The 23218-nt window shown below is 40.1% G+C and overlaps 1 protein-coding gene across 4 annotated transcripts in view; it reads left to right on the top strand.

The window, feature by feature from the left end:
- The window catches only part of LOC117249783 (gamma-aminobutyric acid receptor subunit beta-3-like), an 81702-nt gene that overhangs the window by 33316 nt on the left and 25168 nt on the right, over positions 1-23218 (top strand). For all 4 annotated transcript variants that reach the window (XM_033615500.2, XM_033615499.2, XM_033615502.2 and 1 more), the window contains one exon: positions 18896-19116. In XM_033615500.2, coding sequence (XP_033471391.1) covers positions 18896-19116 — 221 coding nt within the window. The remainder of the gene's footprint in view (positions 1-18895; positions 19117-23218) is intronic.

The raw sequence follows: 23218 nt of genomic DNA, 5'->3' as shown, positions 1-23218 counted from the left end.
TGCTTTTACAACGATAGTCACAAAAGGCTCTGTGGTCATACGGCGTCCAATTCAGCCATCACAGTCACAGTGCACACTACAGAGCATCATGACACACATATAATGTCTGCTCCTTATTGACCACATCTACCAAAGAGGGAAAAGGCTGGAATTTTACTGCACTGTATCAGAATATGATCATTATTTATCTGGTAGGAGGTGTGTGTGTGTGTGTGTGTGTGTATGTGTGTGTGTGTGTGTATGTGGGCAGGCGATCAATAGTAATGACTCAATAGTTTCTTCACCAGGTGACTCCTGGCTTTCACTTTCCACTGCTCCGGGGTTGAAACAACACACTCCCAAAGCAACTCCTAGAAATCACACTTGCTAATTTGTAAAGCCAAATATGGTTTGTTGGGAACATAATAGCTCCCCAGATTATATTTACATGAAGAAATACACTGTCTTATATGTAGGGCTGGGCAACATATTGATAATACATCGATATCGTGATATGAGACGATAACATTTTGGATTGTTTCTTCCTGGTTGTGAAGGCAGCATTACAGTACTTATCAGACTGTTCAGCCCAGTCTCAAGAAGGAAATGTTACTGTTGTACATTTCTGCACACCACAAATATGTTACATTTGTACGTTTCATATGTATTATAGCAACGTTTCTACAGCGATGAGTATATGAGCTGACTTTTGACTTTGTCACCTCATCAAGGAGGGGATGGTTGGATGGGATGGCTAGGCACCGAGGCGAGACACCTGCCAAGCTGCAGACCATTGTTCAAAACTAACAAACAACAATACGGGTTGTGTTTTCGTGACCCTTTTACACTCAAGATTGTGTCACCAAATCCTGGTATTTTAAGCCAAAACATGATATTTTTTCTGGTGACTGTTGAACCCTACAATATTGTTGCAGTATTATGATATTTGATTTTCTCCTTATCGCTGAGCTTTATGTATACAATAATGGATTGATTTTGGAGGGTGGGGGTTGAGTAAAACACAAGCAATTTGAAGACATCAGCTTGTCATTGGTGGAGATTTAGTATAGTGTATTTATTGATAAATTCAGTTTTGGTTTGTCTCTCTAATATTTTGTTTTGTGAACAGTGATCTTCATATTTAATCTGTGCTATATGTTTTGGAGCCTCTTTTTTTCTGTTCTATGTGGTGTCAGTTGCTAACATTAGCTTCAGCAAGCCAGCTCCTCTCCACAGAGCACATATCAGCATGGGGAATCAGACAGCTGAGATCACACTTAAATTGATAATTAATTAGGTGTATTTCTCATTGCCACCCGAGCACTTGGGGACTGTACATGTACATCTGTGCATCTGCGCTCGTTAGATGAACAATCCCTGGCTGCGATCCAGTGTTGAAGCCAAAACAAGACCGGTCAAGCTGTTTGTTATTTTCGCGCCCGCGTTTGACATTTGGTGGATGTTTTTCATCCGATGCCGGGACCGTCTGCGGCTTTAGCATGGGGGACTTCTCCAGCGGGAAATGGATAATGAGTGCTTTTGTCCTCACAGTGACAGTGCCATGGTTTATCCATGGAGCAACAGCACAGCCCTGATAAATGCTGCTGTCTCCATTTCTTTCTTTTCTTAGGCTCCATCCTGCATTAATTTCAATAAAACTTCAGCTACTAAATCCACTTCACCAGCCTAGTGGAATGACCCACAGGCATAATTGGGAAGCTAGTTTTAAAAGTTGACAAGTACTGCTTGCTGTGCTGAAATGAGACCTGGATCCTACTCAGCGAGTTCTATAAGGAGCACAGATTTGCAAAATAATACTGCCAAATTTCAGGCTTTGTGTGACATTCTCTATCATACAAAGAGAAAAACAGAATAGTACAACATTTTATGATAAAAAACAGCGTGTAGACTGTCTACAGTAAGCAAGACCCAAAATCTTCTCATAGCACTGTTGAAAAAAGGGTCATTTTCAAGGAAGCTAGTGAGGTCTAATGTTAAGGTCAGAGATCCTTAACAAAGTTGCAGATTAATCAGTGCAAAGAGCTCAGGTTAGGCATTGAACGTGGGGGTGGAGGTTAGGTAAAGGGGTAGTAAATGAGTGTGAGTCAATAGAATGTCCTCACAGGTATTAAGTGTGCGCTCTTGCATTTGAATGTGGAGGTCTGTCTTCGAGAGACGAGACTGATACTTGTAATGGGTTCCAAAGCACTAAATTAGGGACTGTACACAAATTATTAGAGGGGAGAGGATGTCAAAAAATGGGACAAAAGAAACCTACAAAAGAATTGTCGCTTGACTTTTTGGGGAAAGCAGAGAAAGTCACTTTTCTTCTCACATGAAATGTAAATTTTAGCCTTCCTGTACATGAAAAATCTATCAAATAGTCACCTATAAATGTCTTTGCAACAGGGCTTTATTTTTTCCACTGCAATTCACTCGCTAATAGGACCAATATGTCTTTTTGTGATTCTTTTTTTATTGTGCTTCTACTACCATTAGTGCTAGCACCCAGGTCAACTACCTCCATGATGAGAACCATGTACAGACAACCTCTGAATCATAGATACACTGTGAATATTGTATCAGAGCTGCAACAAATATTCAAATAATTGATTAGTTCTCAACTAATGAATTAGTTGCCAACTGATTTTATAATCCATTAATCGGTTTAAGTCAGTTTTATTAAGAAAAAAAATGTTAAGCACTGTTGGCATCATTAGCTGCCAGCCCCCGGGTCAACTACCTCCATGTTGAGAGCCATGTGCAGACAACCTCTGAATCATAGATACACTGTGAATATTGTATTAGACATGCAAAGCTTGATCGAAAATTGGTTCGTTCTCAACTAATTTATTAGTTGACAACTAATTTATTATCCATTAATCTGTTTAAGTAATTTTTTAAGAAAAAAAACAAAACTGTTTGGCACTGTTAGCACCGTTAGCTGCTAGCCACCAGCTCAATTACCTCCATGTTGAGAGCCATGTGCAGACAACCTCTGAATCATAGATACACTGTGAATATTGTATTAAACATGGAATGCTTAATCGAATAATTGATTAGTTCCCAGCTAATAAATTAGTTTACTAATTTTATAATTCATTAATCAGTTTAGGTAACTCTTATTAAGAAAGAACAATTCTAGTTTTGTTACTTCTCTGTGGCAGTAGAATGAATGTCTTTGGGTTGTGGACACAACAAGACATTTGGGGATGTCATTTTGGGCTTTGGGAAACACTGAGATCAACTTTTTTTTTTTTTTTTACCTTTTTCTGACTTTTATAGACCAAACAACTAATTGGTTAATTGATTGAGAAAGAACTCAACAGATTAATCAGCTCTCAGTTGTACAGAGCTTTTTAAATGAGGAAGTATCGTGTAAGAGTAGCACAGTGGGAGAGCATGGCACAGCCACGTCCAGTACATCTGATAGAGTTGCACAAACCTTCCAACAAAAAAGCCTCATCCTTGCATCCTTAGAGTAACTTCCACAATGCAGGCAAGTACCTTCAAGTCAATCTGAGCATAAAGTTCAGAATGGTAGGAGATGATAACCATTTCATAGAGATAACCCTTCCTCGACGTGAGGTAAATCCTTTGGATATAGTTGAAATGACTGCTGATGATCTGGGCTTTTAGAAGCAAGGACAATCAAGGACCATATTTTCTCCCGGTCAAGTGGATTCTCTCCATTGTTTCAGCCCCCTTAGTCCATACATGTATAATGCAGAGAGATTTATAAGAAGTAATTCAGAAGAATGAATATATATGAGAACGCTTTTTTGCCTTTGGTTGTCCAAAATGAAATGTGAGGGATGGGCGACCAGTATAGCATTCTGTGGCAATCTGTCTTTGATGGATGATTGAAGTTGGAGATACAGAAAAAAAGATGAGCTTGGTAGATTGTAAGTCATCAAAGTTGCAGAGCTCATTCTCATTATAAATGCTGGCAAAAGTACGGACACCTTTAGTACTCCAGGCTGAGTGTGAGAATGGGACCCCCAAGTGAGAAGAGAATAGTTATTAAAGATTGGGCTATTAAGATTCCATTTACAAGTGCTATTAGATTCCTTCTCAGCAAGACGCCATATATAGTGACAAAAGGAAACTCATTGTGGGGCCAAACTGTAGTTTAGCTCATTTCAAAGGAACAGCAGAGAAAATCAGATCTTCTAATCTATGTGGGTATGCTAAATTACTTTCCATAGGTTTACCAATATGTCAGGTTTGAGAAGCATAATCTGGATCTTTATGGATATTAGAGATTAAATGATATTTCTACCAATAAGCATTCCCTTCTTCATTTTAGTCTCCTTCATAACAGGAAGTTAAAAAGTTGGTCTGCATTATAATATACTGGAGCTTTAAATTTAGTTTTTAGAAAATAGAAAGTGACTGGAGTAGCCATCATTTTGTTATATTAGCTAATTTGCAAATTTCCTCTAATTTGGGCACTGATGATGCAGCTAAGCAAGAGATATTGTCTTTTGTGTTTGGCACATTCTTCTTCCCTGTCAAAAACACACATGGCACCTACAATACCCACAATGCCAATGCTGACAGTTCAGCTGGGGATTCAAGTGTATTATGCTACTAGTGACTATTGTAACATTTAGTTGGTTTGGTAAGATCACTTCTTTCTAAGGGCTCACATACGAAAATAGATACGTCCATTTCCAACACTGTAGCCGTCACTGACTGCATTTACATGTGTCATCTATGTAGTCATTGATACATCCACCGGAGGGCACTAGAGAGCAGAAAAAAAAAATCGCCTCACATGGACCTCCACTTTTCTTGGCCAGTAACTGTTTGTCTCTGTACCTGTTTACACATGGTATTAACATGAGTTTGGTGATCCAAGCACGTGGACAGCCTAGACGCATCGCTGTTCACACCTGTTTCTATCATGTACCTTCACTTGACCATATGTTAAGATTTCGTTACTGCCTACGCCACTTATGCTAGAAGGTCAAAGGGTTCCACACACAGTTAAGATGCCCACACTCTCGCTAGCTGCTCATTAGTAACGTTCGCGGTTGTGTCGGAACAGCTGGAGATATTACTGCCAGCAGAATTCAACGTCTCCTTCTATAAGGCAAAATGATTGACAGTCAAGCAACACTTCGTACAACTTTTTATAGAATGGACAAGTCATAGAGCATGAGCACACTTTCATCAAACAACCACCACTTCCTGCATTGATGACGTAGTCCTTCTCAGGGACACATCAGGATGCATTAGGGTTTACACTACAAAAGACGTGGTCAAATGCGTCCACCTTGCCACCTTGGCAAGTGGTTTGAATGACACAATGTGTTTTGATGATTGTCGACACTTCTCTTTGGCGCTGATCACTTGAGATCGGATCACCCAAGATGCGTCTTAATACCAAGTATAAACACGTTCACAGTTGTTGAAGATTTCTCACCAAGTTGCATAACCTCTCATCAAAAAGTTCTAAGTTTTAAAAATGTCTTTGTCATATCCTATGGTCGTGTCTTGCTAAAACTATTTGCTATGCTGCCCCCTACCAATGTCTGGTGGTACTGCTCTGTTTCATTGGCCCCGGATTTTTGTAGTGTTCAACCAATCCAACTTTTTGACATATGCAGTAGTCGGCAAACGGCCACCTTCCCAGTGCTCTATATGAAAAGTTTTGTGAGAAGTGCCACCCAAATAATTTGTGTACAGTACCTTAATCTTGATATTGATGATTATATCCAAAGTTTGCTGCCTCTCACACACACACAAACACAAACACAAACACACACACACACACACCTTTAATGTACATACAGTACAGGCCAAAAGTTTGGACACACCTTCTCATTCAATGCGTTTTCTTTATTTTCATGACTATTTACATTGTAGATTCTCACTGAAGGCATCAAAACTATGAATGAACACATGTGGAGTTATGTACTTAACAAAAAAAGGTGAAATAACTGAAAACATGTTTTATATTCTAGTTTCTTCAAAATAGCCACCCTTTGCTCTGATTACTGCTTTGCACACTCTTGGCATTCTCTCCATGAGCTTCAAGAGGTAGTCACCTGAAATGGTGTCCACTTCACAGGTGTGCCTTATCAGGGTTAATTAGTGGAATTTCTTGCTTTATCAATGGGGTTGGGACCATCAGTTGTGTTGTGCAGAAGTCAGGTTAATACACAGCCGACAGCCCTATTGGACAACTGTTAAAATTCATATTATGGCAAGAACCAATCAGCTAACTAAAGAAAAATGAGTGGCCATCATTACTTTAAGAAATGAAGGTCAGTCAGTCCAGAAAATTGCAAAAACTTTAAATGTGTCCCCAAGTGGAGTCGCAAAAACCATCAAGCGCTACAACGAAACTGGCACACATGAGGACCGACCCAGGAAAGGAAGACCAAGAGTCACCTCTGCTTCTGAGGATAAGTTCATCCGAGTCACCAGCCTCAGAAATCGCAAGTTAACAGCAGCTCAGATCAGAGACCAGATGAATGCCACACAGAGTTCTAGCAGCAGACCCATCTCTAGAACAACTGTTAAGAGGAGACTGCGCCAATCAGGCCTTCATGGTCAAATAGCTGCTAGGAAACCACTGCTAAGGAGAGGCAACAAGCAGAAGAGATTTGTTTGGGCCAAGAAACACAAGGAATGGACATTAGACCAGTGGAAATCTGTGCTTTGGTCTGATGAGTCCAAATTTGAGATCTTTGGTTCCAACCGCCGTGTCTTTGTGAGACGCAGAAAAGGTGAACGGATGGATTCCACATGCCTGGTTCCCACTGTGAAGCATGGAGGAGGAGGTGTGATGGTGTGGGGGTGTTTTGCTGGTGACACTGTTGGGGATTTATTCAAAATTGAAGGCACACTGAACCAGCATGGCTACCACAGCATCCTGCAGCGACATGCCATCCCATCCGGTTTGCGTTTAGTTGGACGATCATTTATTTTTCAACAGGACAATGACCCCAAACACACCTCCAGGCTGTGTAAGGGCTATTTGACCAAGAAGGAGAGTGATGGAGTGCTGCGGCAGATGACCTGGCCTCCACAGTCACCGGACCTGAACCCAATCGAGATGGTCTGGGGTGAGCTGGACCGCAGAGTGAAGGCAAAGGGGCCAACAAGTGCTAAACACCTCTGGGAACTCCTTCAAGACTGTTGGAAAACCATTTCAGGTGACTACCTCTTGAAGCTCATCGAGAGAATGCCAAGAGTGTGCAAAGCAGTAATCAGAGCAAAGGGTGGCTATTTTGAAGAAACTAGAATATAAAACATGTTTTCAGTTATTTCACCTTTTTTTGTTAAGTACATAACTCCACATGTGTTCATTCATAGTTTTGATGCCTTCAGTGAGAATCTACAATGTAAATAGTCATGAAAATAAAGAAAACGCATTGAATGAGAAGGTGTGTCCAAACTTTTGGCCTGTACTGTACCTCCACTCTGGTTTAATTTTATGTGCCGTGGGACTTCATTTCATCAACCCACATCAGAGTCAGCACAATCAGCCCTGAGACTTTTACTGGGCTTAACACTCTGGCAATCCGCAGTTCTCTTGGAGAACTACAAGATCTAAAGATTTATTGACTGAGTGACTGAGCGAAAGAGAAAAGAGCAGAGAAAGCGAGGGGTCGAGGATGTGAGACATCCAGGGAGACGGAGAGGCAGAGAGAGGAGGTGGGAGCTGATCGAAACAACCCGCGAGCTGGCAAGACGGCAAGTAAACATGGCATCTGGCTCGTCCAAGAATCCACCTGGCAGGGCAGGTCGACCAAGTCAGCCACTCTGACGCCTTTGCGGGGTGCAAGCTCCTGCACTAGCAGATGCTAAAGCGTCTGAGAAAGGCGCACTAATTACCTCTGAGGTTTGTTTGTGGTGTGCCGGGGGCCTCTGCTGATGAGAAACACATACTAGGACAAGATCAGAGCAAGGCAAAATAGATTATGTGTGTGCTGAGGCAGTGCTTACTTGGAAACTAGCTGTACACTTAGGAATGGATCACTCACAAAAAATGTGTCATTTGTTAGTGCTGTGAGGGGAGTTCTGAAAAGGCTTTTTTGGTATCGGACAATTGGTTTAATGTTATGTTTGGAGGTGGAAATGAAAGTATCAACTGGATTTACTGCAGCTCAGTGTTTGCCTGCATTTCAAATGTTTTGCGATATTCCTATTAAGAAAGTTTAAGTGCATAATAAGGGCACTGTGTGTGGGTGTGTTTTCATTATCACAACCTCCTCCTGCAGAAATGGACAAACAGGCGTGATTCTCTGTTGCACTAAGAGCTATCAAGGCCTTTATCCCGGCCCATTATCTGTGCCTCGTGAAAGTCATCATAATTTGGAGGAATTAAATTACAATGAAGGTAGCGCTCCTCGCACAGGGGAATGGTCAGAGTCGGCACAGTCGGTAACAGGCTGATAGAACTAGTCATCCATACGCCCACGGCTGTGTGTGGGCGTCAAAAAGGAATAAAAAATCTGTCATTATGGAGAGGTGAAAAGATCTCTCCATTTCTGTTTCTCCAAATGTTCCTGCTGCCTGGTTTGTTTGTTCGAGTGTAACACAACAAACCCATAAAGTAGCTCCCCATTGATTTGACTATTCATCAGGTTATTTAAATGCATGTCTGCATCTAGATTTCTGCTGAATGACAGCAGGGTGACTTCATTAGCAACCTGGTCTGACCCTGGCGATGCCACAATTACCAAGGTAACCACAACAATATACAGCATAAAGAAATCTTGCACAATCTATGTCACCCTAATTATCTTATATAGGTCTTCCAGCAATGCAAAAAGAGCATATCTTTTCTGTGTGCTCTGAGTGTAGCTTAATATACCCCCATGTCTTTTATCTGGCATCCGGCTTCCTGCCTGATGGAATGTAATTGGCCTCAGGAGAGAGCGCGCTGTAGGATGAAGTGATGATCACTAAGATTTAGAGTAAGCAGAGCGGGCGCGTTGTGGTTTGCAGTGTCAAGCAACCGAAAGGACGCGTGATTTGCAGGGGGGATAGCCTGCTCTACCAATTCTAACTCTACAGCCCCGTCATGATATTAGCCTCGCTCTGAGCTGCATACACCTTTAAGACACTGCACGTCTCGGTCTGGGGATTCTAAAATTGACAGGCGCCGGCCTCATTTCCTCTCTCAGTGCCACTCAAGAAGCCGTTATGTTGTAGCAAATAAAAAGGGGCAGGTAAACTATGAACTGGATTTATGATGGGGTGACTGAAAAGGTCATCAGTCAACAGTATGATTCCACTAACTGTAATGGATAGGGAAGATCTATGAGGTTTACGAAGGAGAGAAAAGACCCCCTGCAGCAATAAAATAAAAGTACACTATGCCCCTGTTTATTTCTGATTTGAAGGCTTAAAGGAAAAGGTCAGGAGAAATTAAGTCTTCCATATTTAGCTTGATTTTTATATCATTACTGAGTTGGGGTTTTTTTCGGCATTTTTATGCCTTTACTACAGAGTGATTTGTAAGGAGATGCATGAAATGTGGTTAGAGGGATGTTCAGGACAGACTGATCTCATACACTGTTCCTATGTATACCTACGAAAAGTAATGCACCACTATTTGTATGTAATCCACATAAGCATGAGCCAGTAATTTGGGTATAACCAATGGAATCGGGAAGGCTGCAATTGCATGTCCAATGTGCTGACAGGAGTAAAGAAGGCAGTCGTATAAAGAGTGAAAGCACATGTAAGGAGGGAGGTTGGGGTGTTGAATGTGTCAAACAAAACAAGGACTTTTCCCCAGGAGATGTGTTCGGTGTGGGACCTTGTGAAACCAAGTGAACTTTGAGTTATTTTTAGGTACGTCATCACAATGTCTCATTTCCTAAACCTATGTATTTATTTCCTAACCTAAGTAACTTTACATTTAGTATGTCACTTTAAGAATGTAACTTTACATAAAGTATGTAACGTGACAAAATCCAACCATGTTTCTTTTCTAAAACCGAACCCACATAACTGTACTTGCCTTAACCTAAGCTATGTTACTTTACATTAAGTGCATAACATAACATTAAGTAAGTGACTTGCCGAAACCTAACCTACATAACTTTACTTGCCCTTTACATAACCTATATAACTTTACGTTAAGTATGTAAGATAACTTTAAATAAGTAACTTAACTTGCCTAAACCCAACCCATGTAACTTAATTTGCCCTAAACATAATCTATATAAACTGACGTTAAATACGTAACATAATGTTAAGTAACTAAATTAACTTGCCTAAAACTTATGTAATTTAACTTGCCTAAACCTCATCTATGTAACTTTACTTGCCTTAACCTAACCTATGTAACTTTACTTGCCCTTTACATAACCTATATAACTTTACATTAAGTACATAAAATAACATTAAGTTAAGTGACTTGCCGAAACCTAACCTACATAACTTTACTTTCCCTTTACATAACCTATATAACTTTACGTTAAGTACGTAACATAACTTTAAATAAGTAACTTAACTTGCCTAAACCCAACCCACGTAGCTTAACTTGCCCTAACCTAACCTGCGTAACTTAATTTGTCCTAAAAATAATTAATATAACTTTATGTTAAGTATGTAAAATAACGTAAAGTAAGTAACTTTACTTGCCTAAACCTAACCTACATATCTTTACTTGCCTAAACCTGACCTACGTTACTTAACTTGCCCTAAACATAACTTGTATAACTTTTGGTTAAGTACGTAACATAATGTAAAGTAAGTATCTTAAGTTGCCTCAACCTTACCTCTGGAACTTTATTTGTCCTAAACCCGTGAAAATGACAATTAAGGCTCAATTTACTGCACAAAAGAAATACATCAGCCATTGCATAATCATAACAGGAAGAGGATAACTGTTTTGTTATCTCAGGTACCTGTCAGCAGCCATCCCCAGTTACCAGAGAGTGCCACTGTAAGTTTATCCCCAGTAATAGAAAGGGCAGATAATGGAACAACGGAAGTAACTGTGGTAGTGGTAGGCTCTGAGGAAAGTGGAACACAATCAGATAGTCTTTCATCATGCAAAAACATTCTTGCTTCCTTATCTTAAGTATTACTCGTATGAGGCTTGTTCATACAAATCAGATTCAGCAAACTCTCTTAAATACCTGTTAATTGCTACCTTCATCCTCATTAACTCCACCTGTTCATAAGAGGATGACTGTTGAATGCCAATGAATTGTTCAGTTCTAGGGGCTCCCTGAGACAAACTGTGCACTTGGGAGCTCCATGAGAACTATACACCTTCAAGGGCCTCTTTTCTATTTGCATTCACAGTGCCAGTAAGACCTGGCCATTGGTATAGCACATCACTGCTGCTTTGACGACAAGCTATCGTTTGAGATTTTTGTTGCCTGTTAACACAGTTAACGGGTTTTTAATTCGACCAGTCATTGAACACTTATGTCACTCATGGTTTCCCTTGAGCTGGGAGAGTACCTTCTCTAAAATCTCCGGCGTTCTGATAACTACGATCGTTCCTACTTCTTGCAGTACAGACACAACAAAAAGAGGGGTTCTTGGGAGTTTTTTTTAGGATCCTAGACCTAAGAAAAATTACTCTGGTCCAAAAAATAACTACACTATAGTGTTACTACTTTTATTATGTCTTGTTGGATGATACCTAATCTTTGGTGACTTCCTGAACAAAAGACCTCTGAGATCTGTTTTGACCCTCAAGCTGTGCCTTCGGTAACTGCAACTGTTATTTAAGCAAACGACACACTTTTGGGACCATTTGATTAAAAAAACATCCTATGCTTTGCATTTTTCGAAAGGGCAACCCAAAAATGGGGCAAATAATGCCCAAAATAGCAGGCTACATTGATGAATTCATCGGTTTCTTATAGTTTTATGAGAAAAAGGCTAATTCTTATGGACAATCTTCAAGGGAAAGGATGTGATATGTACCAATAAATACATAAAAGGACAGTGTACAGCTCTGTGTACTGCAGTGTCACAGTGGTTCTGTTCCTATAAGAGGAAATGTTTTATTTGTACATTTACCATTGTTTGCTCCCTGTCTTTCTCTCTCCCTGTTACCTTGTTATGAGGCAGTACATCATGATATATTAGACAGTGAGGAAATGATCCTATATAAGGAAGGCCAGCACTGTCATTTGGAGGAAAAAGCCCAATTCAATCACCTCCCTGTGTTTGCTCTCAATAAGGGACAGTGCTATTTTTACCATTCTATAGCAGCAGGAGGAGGGGGAAGGAAGTCACTGAGGGATTCCCCCGCACTGCGGTGATATACCGCCTCAGGGCCTTCCCGAGGGAGGGCTCCGAAATTACATTGAAGTGACTCAAATTGCTTTACTTGAACGTGGGTTCATATGGAGTACACAGTGATTACATATCGTACCAGTGTTTTTTCCCTCCAAGATGTGAAGTTTATCCGGGGGAAAAACTTGCAGAGCTTTTTGTCATTTATTTTTCATGCTGCTGTTGAGCGGAGCGCCTTCGATGTGTGTCAGATGTAATGATGATTCCAGTTTATTCACACGTTTTCCCATTCACTCCCATTGTGCTGCAGCCGATGATGACGAGTTCGTCGTAGCATATGCCGGGGACGGAGAGCATATGCCATGTGACAAACAATGTTAGCAGGATATTTCCTAGATACTGGTGGTATCACGACATAGCAGTCAGTATGCTAGCACTGCAGAGAGAGGGAGAGATTAAATTGAATATGGGTCAGTTCACAGCCAAAACTCTGCTTATCTGAATTCTCACACACCCTGAATAAAAGTGATTATCTAGTCGAGTTAATTGAATAATTGAAGCTTGCTGGAAATCATTTCCACTGGTCACTGGAATTATCTCTGCTGAAAACACATGCTAATAAGCAAACAGCAGTGGTAAAGCTGTGTGTATTGGGAATTCGTGCGTTGGGGGAGATGAGAGAGTTGTCAATAATTCATAATCCATAGTCCTAGTTCATAGAAAATCTTAGCCCACCTCCCTCAGGTTCCAGGGCAGGTATGCTGCAAAGCTGCACTCATCTGAAATTCAATTTGATTGTCTCTATGCAATATTGATGAGGATTCCTTGGCCGCATGTTTGTACAGGCTACATGGTTAATTTAAATCATTTATGTATTACGAGGCGTGTGCGCTGTAGCCGCCTGCTGCGCTGCCCACCTGCTGACACGCTGGTGGGAGATGGAAATCCATACCCAAAGTGAGATACCGCTCAAGGGAGAGGGAGGGCAAGGAGAAGTGATGTGATAAGGGTCAAAACAAGGCAGTGTGAAAGACATTAGTCACTTGTAGGGATTGATGGAGGGCTGAGTTCCAGTGGTGATGGAGGAGAGGAGGGGGGCAACTCAACTGCACTCAGTCTTACTGCAGATTTAATTTACACTACATGCTGTGATCAATCCAAATTGACCACTTTAATGAGACAATGACTGATGACACTCAGTGGCCTTTCTGTCATACAATCCTGGAAACTGACAAAGATCTATTTTCTTATAAGGAACAGAAACACTCCATGCTATCACTGGCAATCTCCCTTACTCAGAGGAGGAAGTTATTGTATTTATATATTGTGAGGAATGACGTATTCATCCACCAGAGCTGATCCAGTGGAATCAAAAAAGTAGTCCCTGCTCTGTCGTAGCAGATTTAACCTGGGAGAGCTGCATACAGAGCTGTTGGGCCCCTGCTGACCCCACTTCCTCCCACTCCATGTGCACTGTGGCACTTTCAAGAACCTATTAAGTGCCATTAAAACAACAGACCACACATGCAGCTTAATTATAATCAGTCCCATCAGTTTTCTATGGCGTGACACTGTTATTAAACACAGATGCACTATTGGAGCATAATATCAACTGAAGTAGTACAGATCTTACAACATTTTTGAAGGACTCAACTGTGTTAGTACTTCAAATAGATCCTTCCTACGTTACTTTGATTTATTATATTCATTATTTCAATGGCTGGATATCGATTCATAAAATCAGAGATTGATCTTTTAATGTATCCTTTTTCCACAGATGTGTGAAGCTTTAACACCTTTAAACTTGCTGGTGGGGCCTGGCGCTAAATTATTAAAGACTACAGTTTTATCTGTAACTGTTAGCTTACTTTTTACATTTGCTGTCTGTGCATCCTGGCTGCTGCACCACTGTTATGCACACAGAGACACACAAACACTGAGTAGAAATGCTGCAGTGGAGACAGAGACTTCAGATTTCAGTCTGCTCTGTCCAGTCTCTCATCCAGCGAATAGCAAATACCTAGTATAGTAAGTACCTAACAAGCTAAAACAACACCTGTTTATGTTAAACGGTTTAGCTCAGTTTGCTTATCAACGCTAATGTTACTTGCAGGCAGTAGGGAGGAGGGAGGAGCAGAGAGGACAGGAGGACTGATACTGACTTGATGTCTGTGTTCTTTGTTCTTTCTAAACTTCACTCAGTACTGTGATGTCAGCAATATGATTTATTTTACTGACATTTTAGATTTGTTTCCAGTGAGATATTGAGTTTATATTGACTTTGCTGCATTTGGTTGTACTGAATGACCCTCTATGGAGTCAGATATTCAATTTTCTAGTAAGCACATTTTGTTGTTATGCTTTCAAGCATGTTTTTCAACAGCGAAAATGAGTATTATCACAGCTAACCATAGCTGTAAATGTACTGTGCTAACTAAGCTAGCCGCTAGCATTAGGGTTAGCTCCACCCTCTCGTTCAAATAGGGTCACTTCTCCAAAAATCCAAGATGTTGACCACCATGATCATCTGTGATTGCACTACCATAAAGTTACAGAGGGATAGATTTTATAAAAACGACGGTCATAACAGAAGCAGTCACATTCTGACTTATTAGTCAAGTTCCAAAGGGGCCTCCTACATTTCCCAGAATGCAGTTCAATAGCATCTTTCATTAGTCCCCCTTCCTTCAACCCAAGCTCCCTGTGAAATTGTTCCATAGTGTTAAACTTAACATGAGTTGAACTTGATGACATCAGGGACTTTGAACAGCTCCAGAGGCACAGAGGATATTATACAGCTGTTTTCACATGCTAAGTAGAATCAGTAATTAAAGGGGTACTCCGGCCATTTAGTATTCCAGTTCCAATAATTAAAGGGACAAGCAAATGCCAGTTTGTCTGCCAGGGTGTCTGTTACAAAATTTAAGCCTAAAGCCCACGCTGTGATGACATCATCAGAGTTATGCTCGTCAATTCCTAACATCAAACATTACAACATGGTCAACTCAAAACACGCTGGTTATTCTGCAGTGTGTCCTTATGACTAATGGGTAAAATGACTGATGGGATTTTAATGAAAGACACTGTCTGCCACTAATGATCATTTTCATTATTGATGAATCTACTGATTTTTTTTTTCTATTGATCAAACATTTAGTCTTTAAAAACAACTAAGGGTTGTGAAAAATGGCCAGCACAATTTCCCAGAGCCCTTGATGACATCTTAAAATTGCTTGTTTTGTCCCAACAACAGTCCAAAAACCAAATATATAAAATTTACAAAGATATTAAAGAGAGTAAAGTGGAAAATCCTCCCATTTGAGAAGCTGGAAACTGAGAATTTTACATATTTTTGCTCAAACTTGTTGATTTGTGCTGAGATTGAAGATTTCATTTGGATATTTATTTATTTTATGGTCATATTTAGCCACAACCAGAATGGTTTTGGGGGCTGCAGATACCAAACAGGGCACAGATCCATCACTATACATTCATGGCTCAGTGCCAATCAGCTTTCCTTCTCATGCTGGGTGACCAATCTGTATCCTGTGCTGACTAAGATCTTCTCTGTTCACATCTCTGTGTGCTAACCAATACTGAAAATAAAACAGGTTCACTGAGTTTAAGTATTAAAAAAAAACAAAGGAATGAATAATCATGCAGTCATAATTTTATTTCATCCTATTCTTCAGTTATCTCATGCAAATGCAAAACCTCAAGTGTGTTCTAAGCTTCACTAACACAATATTGAGACAAAACTATTTCAGTTACATAACATTTTTGGGAAGCCTCGCTCATTGCAGTGGCTGTTTTAATCTTCATTTTTATTTGTGTTTGGTGTAAACCTGAAATCCGCAGCACCAACGGACATGTTCGCCTTTGCCAGTGCCAGATTGGTGCAGGCTGGTTTCATTTCAACACCACAGCGGGCAGAGGGGAGATCATGGCAATGCCCCGAGAGAGAAACAGAGAGAGGGAGAGAGGGAGAGGTGCAGACAGACTGAGAGAAAAACAGAAATAGAGAAGAGAGACTGTTAGCTTGGGTAAGTGGATTATGTGATGTGGAAGGAGGGAGGGAGGGGTTCTGTTCTCTATATCCGCTGCTGCTTCTGCTCTGGTCAAATACTACTTGAATCAAGCAAAACAAAAACATGTACTTGCTTTACCGTCCTATTTTTTTTTAAACTTACACAACCATCCTAAAAATGCTTGATATCCCAGAACTAATAGTATCCTCATGGCTGGATTTAAGTGCGTCTTGCCAATGCTTATTTGGCTTAGGTGCCAGATGGCAAGGCTTTGTTACTCAGCCAGATACAAGGACTATCCAAATCTTACATGTTTGCAAACACTTAAGTGGTTTAAAAGAAAACCAATAATTAACTCATTTGTGAAGCCCATTTGTAAAATGTAGTTTGAGCTCAGCAGAGTAACTAAAGATTAATAGTTCAACACATAATTAATCTTACATTAGGAGCCTTTGAGATCTGATTAACTGTAGTTTATTGCTTTTTCTGCTCCATTATGTTATCAGTAACTAAGTATCGTTGAGATTTCAAATTAAGCGATAAAAAAAGACATAATTTTAGGGACCAGAGATTTTTTTTCCTACTTTTTTTCTCTACTTGGTCTAAAACACTAAACAATAATTTCATCAGAACGAGTCTACAGCTATACATAAGGCTCTGTGAGGCTGTACTTAGCATGCTAACATGCTAACAGTGACAGAGCTAGCGTATCTTAAATATCATCATTTAATGCACTGGGTTGCAGCTTTATGTTTTAAACCATAATTGGTCCTGTTGAAGTTTTAGTTAAATAAATAAATGCTGAAGCTGAGAAGATAATATTTACTACGCTTACCATTTTAGTTTAGACCTTTTGCATGTTAGCATTTGCTAATTACGACTTAACACAAAATAAAGCTGAGTTTGACAGGAATGTTATTAGTTATCCAGGACAGTAGGGCTGCATTTTCCTGACTAAACCCAACCCGAGTCCGAGACAGTTATAAATGAGCCTGGCCCGACCCCCACAGACTTCCTGATTTCTAAGTCTGAACCCAACCCGAGCTCGATGCAGTTTTTTACCTGACAAAGTTATTGTTATCTTGGTTACAGCTTTTTTTCCCATTAGTTCTGCAAATATTTACCGCGTCTTGCCTGAAATGGAACTATTGGCCTGTGTTGCGTTCAAGTGTTGTCATGTAGATAACAAATTCCAGCACTTGAATAGGTCATAGCACAACACAGCAACATGTCAAGTGGACCGAACCCGAACCAAACCCGAGCAAAATTTCTTATTTCTTATCCAAAACCCAGCCCGACTCGTCAGGTATCCACACCCTACAGGACAGACAGACCGCCGCTAGCATGGCAAAAAATCATTGATAGATTAATTATTCATGGGAATAGTCATGACTCAAGATCCAGAACATGGTTACCACAACAAATTAGAAACCAAAAAGCAAAAAAAAAGAAAAGAAGTAGCCATACAGCAGTACCCATACAAAAAAAAGATCCATCTGTTTAAATGAGCCTGTTTAACCTTTGCTCAACAACTGGTTATTATGGGATAATGGGTAACTGTAATGTATAACGGAACAGTTGCATAGTAGCAGTAATAAGTAAGAAGAGTCATCAAGTCAGTGAATTGATTAAATGATGTCAGTTACGCTGCAAAGTCCAAGTTTGCTAACGTTAGCTAAAATTAGCTACCAGACTGAGTAAGGCTGGAGCGGCAAAACTTTTGACTGTATTTAATTAAACAAGGCTGTGTTTTGATGCTTATCAGTTGAGTGTTTCATTTGTAAGATGAGGAATGTTTTAGTTTTTTATTCAAGGGTTACACAGACCAACTTTACCAACCAGCTAATACAGATAAGAATGCATTTACAGGAAGTAAAATAACTCCAAAGCTCTTATACACTGCAAATTGTCCTTCTGGATTCACTATTTTTGATAGCATATGGGGAAATGCCTATTAGACTAACAAATTAGGTGCAACCTCAGAGGATAGCACAATATTACTTAAAGCATATATTTCCATTTGGGTCCCCTGTTGAGAGAAAAACAACAGTAGCTTGGCATACAAGAATTCTACATTTAAAAAAAACAGCTGACAATAATTTGCTGTGTTGTCAAAGTCCTGTGAATCTCAAGAGTCAACCCTTTTCGAATGAAATGAAAGGCAACATATGTTTAAGAAGCTTTTGGGCACTGTTACAGTTCAACTGTGAGCCTTTGTGAATCACTGGGAATACACTACTGTTGATGTATTAGGTGAAATTTTCTTTGAAAATTTCCACTGAAGCTGCAGCTCTATGAGTCAGCCTGCCCACGCGCTTGTTGTACAATGGCACATTACTTTATGGGTTACTGTATTCCAGAAGGGAGGGCAAAGGCACTTGTGAGAATTTGGCTGCAGCAAGTGGACCAGTTGGCCCACTCTCCGTCCAGCTTGTAGATGTTGTGTCATGTCATAGAAATATTAGGAGCAATAACATTGGGGGATAAACAGAATTAATATTTCAGTTCTGTTGATTATTTGCTTGTGAGGACTGCAGCAGCTTGGTCAATGCGGTAAAATCTTAACTGTCCATATAATGTGATTAAAATTTAAAAAATCAGGGAGTATAAGATGTGACCTAACTTTATTGTCCTTTTTCCTGTGCTTGTCTCCATAGGACTACACATTGACCATGTATTTCCAGCAGTACTGGAGGGACAAGCGTCTCGCCTACATAGGAATCCCCCTCAACTTGACTCTGGATAACAGGGTTGCCGACCAGCTCTGGGTCCCTGACACCTACTTCCTCAACGACAAGAAGTCTTTTGTCCACGGAGTCACCGTCAAAAACCGTATGATTCGCCTGCATCCGGACGGAACCGTTCTCTACGGCCTCAGGTGAGTTCTGCTTTACACTCCACCCAGGCCTCCCCCTATTTGCCCCCATTTTGCCCTCCATTATAGCCCAAAACCTATTGAAAAAAATGTCACTGAGCCAAACTGTTTAATTGGGTGACACATCCCTTCATACCCATGAACCTGGGCACTGCAGTTTATTTTTTAATACCACATACACTCTCCTGCTACAGGAAATACTCTCTAGAGCACTAGATGTGTATTCATCCGCAACTAAAAATAGTTCCCACCAAATACACTGTTTCCTCCTGTTTGAGTAATGTTTGCTAAAAGCTACAGTGCCCGGACGTTTAAGTCAATTCAGTTCAATTGTATGTCTTCAGTAGGACCCTGTGGGGAAGTCAGAGAGTGCTGAGAGATGGTGTAAGGCATTGTTGGTTTGGGTTTTTTCATGGGATTTGTGCACATCTAAACTGCTTCTATATGTAACTATTTGTTGTGTTTCCACATATAGTGCAGGAAGTGACTTTAATTATGTTGTTAGAGTCCTAATGTGCAATTTCTGGGCCATGCAAATGAGCAGCACTCCCCACAACAGGCAACAAAGTGAAGCTCAGGGTCAGAAAGTGTTCTCAGATGTTTCCCAGTGTCATGTTAATGCTGTGTGTTTAAAGCCCTATTACAGCACCACAGTTGCCCATGCTCAGTACTTGGCAGTTTTCTGCTGCTGCCCGCCGAGCAGCCAGAGGATTAAGTGTCGTGCTCAAGGGCACCCCGGCATTTGATTTTTAAAGGGAGAGAGGGTGCAGTCAGAGATCACCCATGAAAGGAAGTATGAACAGGTTAGATGGTGCATTAATGCAATGTTTAGCTCGCAGCTGTTGTTTGATATTTGTTTCATAAAGCCCTTGTTTTGAATTTCCATTGATCTTTTTTCGACAGGCAGGTTCAGAAGAGTTAGTGTGACCTATGAATATGGATGCATGCTTTGAATTATTCGAGTGCAGAGCGAAGAGTGTGTGTGTTTGTGGGTGTGTGTTTGCGCGGGCACTTGCATGCTTGTGTTTGTATCCGTCAGTGTTCATATTTTACAGTCATACATCCATGCTTGATTATGCAAGTGGAGTTCATAGCACTTAGCCTTGTGGGCTACTTATAGACCTCTCAGTGCTTTCAAGAGATCAAAGGCAGAGGGAGATGTGTGACTTGGTGTTTGTGATACGAGCTGTTAAATAAATGTATGTCAGGTAAGGCTGAGGAACATGCTGAATGCAAATTCCTATCATGGTATTAAAGAGGGCACTCTGTATATTTATGTGTGCTCTTAATTAGGGCTGCAACTAATGATTATTTTCCAAATTAATTAATCGTTTACTTTATAAAGTGGCAGAAAATTGTGAAAAATACCACAGTGAAGGTTATCATATTTACAGTACATTGCTTTTTATTCATACTATATGTTTTCTAGTGTGTTTAAATGTTTAATTCTCACTTTATATACTGCCAATTTGTATTTCATGTCACTTTTGATAACAGTGGAGTTACCACCTAGCTGCTAGCTACATGCGCATGGCTAGCCAGCTAGTGAACTGCTAGCTAGCTCTGGTTGGCTAGAGCGACAGAGTTGTGTTTCTTTCCCCTAAGGAACATCTTTAATTAACACACAGCTGAGGTAACTCTAAATCATCAAGCTAATGTTAGCCACTGTTGCTAACACTGGTGCTGTGTCTCAAATCACATACTTCCGTCAGTACACTTCCATGTAGTATACTATGTGCGCTATGTACTTCTTGACGTAGTGCGCAAATTTCGACAGGGTAGTGTTGTCTCAAACCAAACACAGCCGTTGTGTAATGTGCACTCAGCGGAAATGACGAGAGCAAATTAGCTAGTTAGCAAACTAGCATTAGCATTCACGTTATCGTTGGTGGTACCAAATCATTGCAGACTGCTAAATTAACCCAATAAACATACTGCTGGCTTATACCCAACAACAGTATAGTGGTGCTTACTGCCACAAACACGTATTTGTACAATGCAGCGACGTTCACGGTCGCACAGTCCTCGGCCGCTATTTCCAGTTTGAAAAGTGGTCTCTCCCCTTCCGCTATGTAGCTAAGATGGCGGCTATTGAGGGCGAGAAGTGTCCATAGTTCCACACTCAACTTCTTGACCGTTTTGAGTGCACCATCCGGGTACTCATAGTGCACTGCATTTTTCCATACTTCTCAATGTGAACGCACTTGCACTCAAAATATTAAGCGTAAGTACAGAAGTACGCGATTTGAGACACAGCATGGGTCTTTACTTTGATGCAAATCCAAGCTCACAACCCCACGCTCTTGTTAGCTAGATGTGCGAAATTTGTTGCATTATCTGTGTACTGTGTTAAAGGAATACATTCATGGCGAACAAAAAAATAAAATTCCTGATGAATTGAAGTTACTGGGGTCCATGTTTCACTGCAGCAAAACTATATCAAAACATCTATTTACAAACAGTCACAAAACTTGTGCATTATAATCTGAGTCTCATTTATCCAGTCGTATGCTAAGTGCTACCCTTTCTGATGTGAAACATAACAGAAAGTGAAAGTTATCTATGCTCTCTTCAAAGCCAGACTCCATTGACAAAAACAAGAATTTTGCCTCACTGAACATGGGAGTTGCCTTGATTGGTTAGTTTGTGCTACTGTGTCAGTTTGAGTCTGGTTTTAAAGAGAGCATACATTAAGTTGCACTTACCAAGTCTTGGTATTGAGCATACAACTGGATAAATGAGACTTGGATTACACTGTAAAACATGTGTGAGAGTTTGTAAAAAGATGTTTTGATATAGTTTTGTTAAACGTGGACCCCTATGGCCTCGATTCATAGAGACTTTTCTCTGTTTTTGGATTATTCGTTCACCATGGAGGCATGCGGATAAAAAGTTTTCTTTTTACAAATTCAACATAACCCCAAGGTTAGTAATTGATATACAAATAGTCTTTTTGGAGGTGAAGTGTTCTTTTAATTTACAGTGACATCCTCTGCTTGGTTTATTAAGAAATCCTTTGACATGGTTGCTTTAACAGGGCTAACTAATTTGTCGCAGCTGTCAAGCTTGTGAGAACACAGCTGTCATGACAAGTGACAATATGAAATAACAGATGACATGATAAAAAGTGGCATTATGAAATGAAAGTTATTAAAAAAGACTTGAAAAGACTGGTATTGAAAAAAGCACTGAATAAAGCACTGTTATTTTGGAAATAAGAACATTTAATAATTATGAGTTGTGTTTTAATAATTAATTCAATGATTTCCCAATTTATGGGTTCATTTATATGTTTTACACTATTTATTTATGAGATAATCTATTTTTTATGATGCCTTATTTGATATTTAATGCTTTTTGATGCCATAATCTGCAAAGATTTTTTGAGGTTGCGATCATCAGTTTTAAGTGTATTTTGTGAAAAAGTGACGTAACAGACAGGCTGCAAAGTGCATAGATACTATAATGGTATAAAAGGAACTCAGTCATATAGTGTAAATCCATGCACTGTGTCACAATAATTACAATGCGTCTATATCATGCAGACCCAACGTTATGTTGTTGTAATTTTAGCTGTATAATAATATCACCTAATGGGTTTCCACAGCCTCATCTGAGTCTTAACTGAATGAAGACATCCAGTGGCTAACTGCCAAGCAGCCGGCTTTTAATCAGGGCAGACTTAGCCTAAATCATTTTGAATTTGCATTTCACTTTGCTGCTTATTTTAACTGTCTGATTATCAGCCGTTTGAGCTCATACATCTGATAAACAAAGGAATACCTCCTCATGACCCAGTTCAGATGAGCAGGCAGTAAACTCTGCCAGAATGTGTTGCCTTAATATGATTTTTACTTGCACAAATTTTCACTTAATCACTGCATGGAGGGGAGCCAGGTTTGTTCGGGGGGACATGAAGCGATTGAAATACGAGAACAAGGGCTGCTTGTCTGTCTGCGATCTATAGCATAATTATGTATACAGTTACACAGTCAGCATTTTACCCCAGAGGTGTTGCCGTAATCTTATTTTAACATGACAATGCCAATAGTCTCCAGTAATTTGACACAACCTGAGAAACTTGGAGTAAAGACAAATGGACATT

Source organism: Epinephelus lanceolatus, chromosome 24, assembly GCF_041903045.1.
Source record: "Epinephelus lanceolatus isolate andai-2023 chromosome 24, ASM4190304v1, whole genome shotgun sequence".
In the NCBI taxonomy this organism is placed as follows: Eukaryota; Metazoa; Chordata; class Actinopteri; order Perciformes; family Serranidae; genus Epinephelus; species Epinephelus lanceolatus.
The sequence above is the reverse complement of the archived record's forward strand: the minus strand, read 5'-3'. Positions and strand labels throughout refer to the sequence as shown.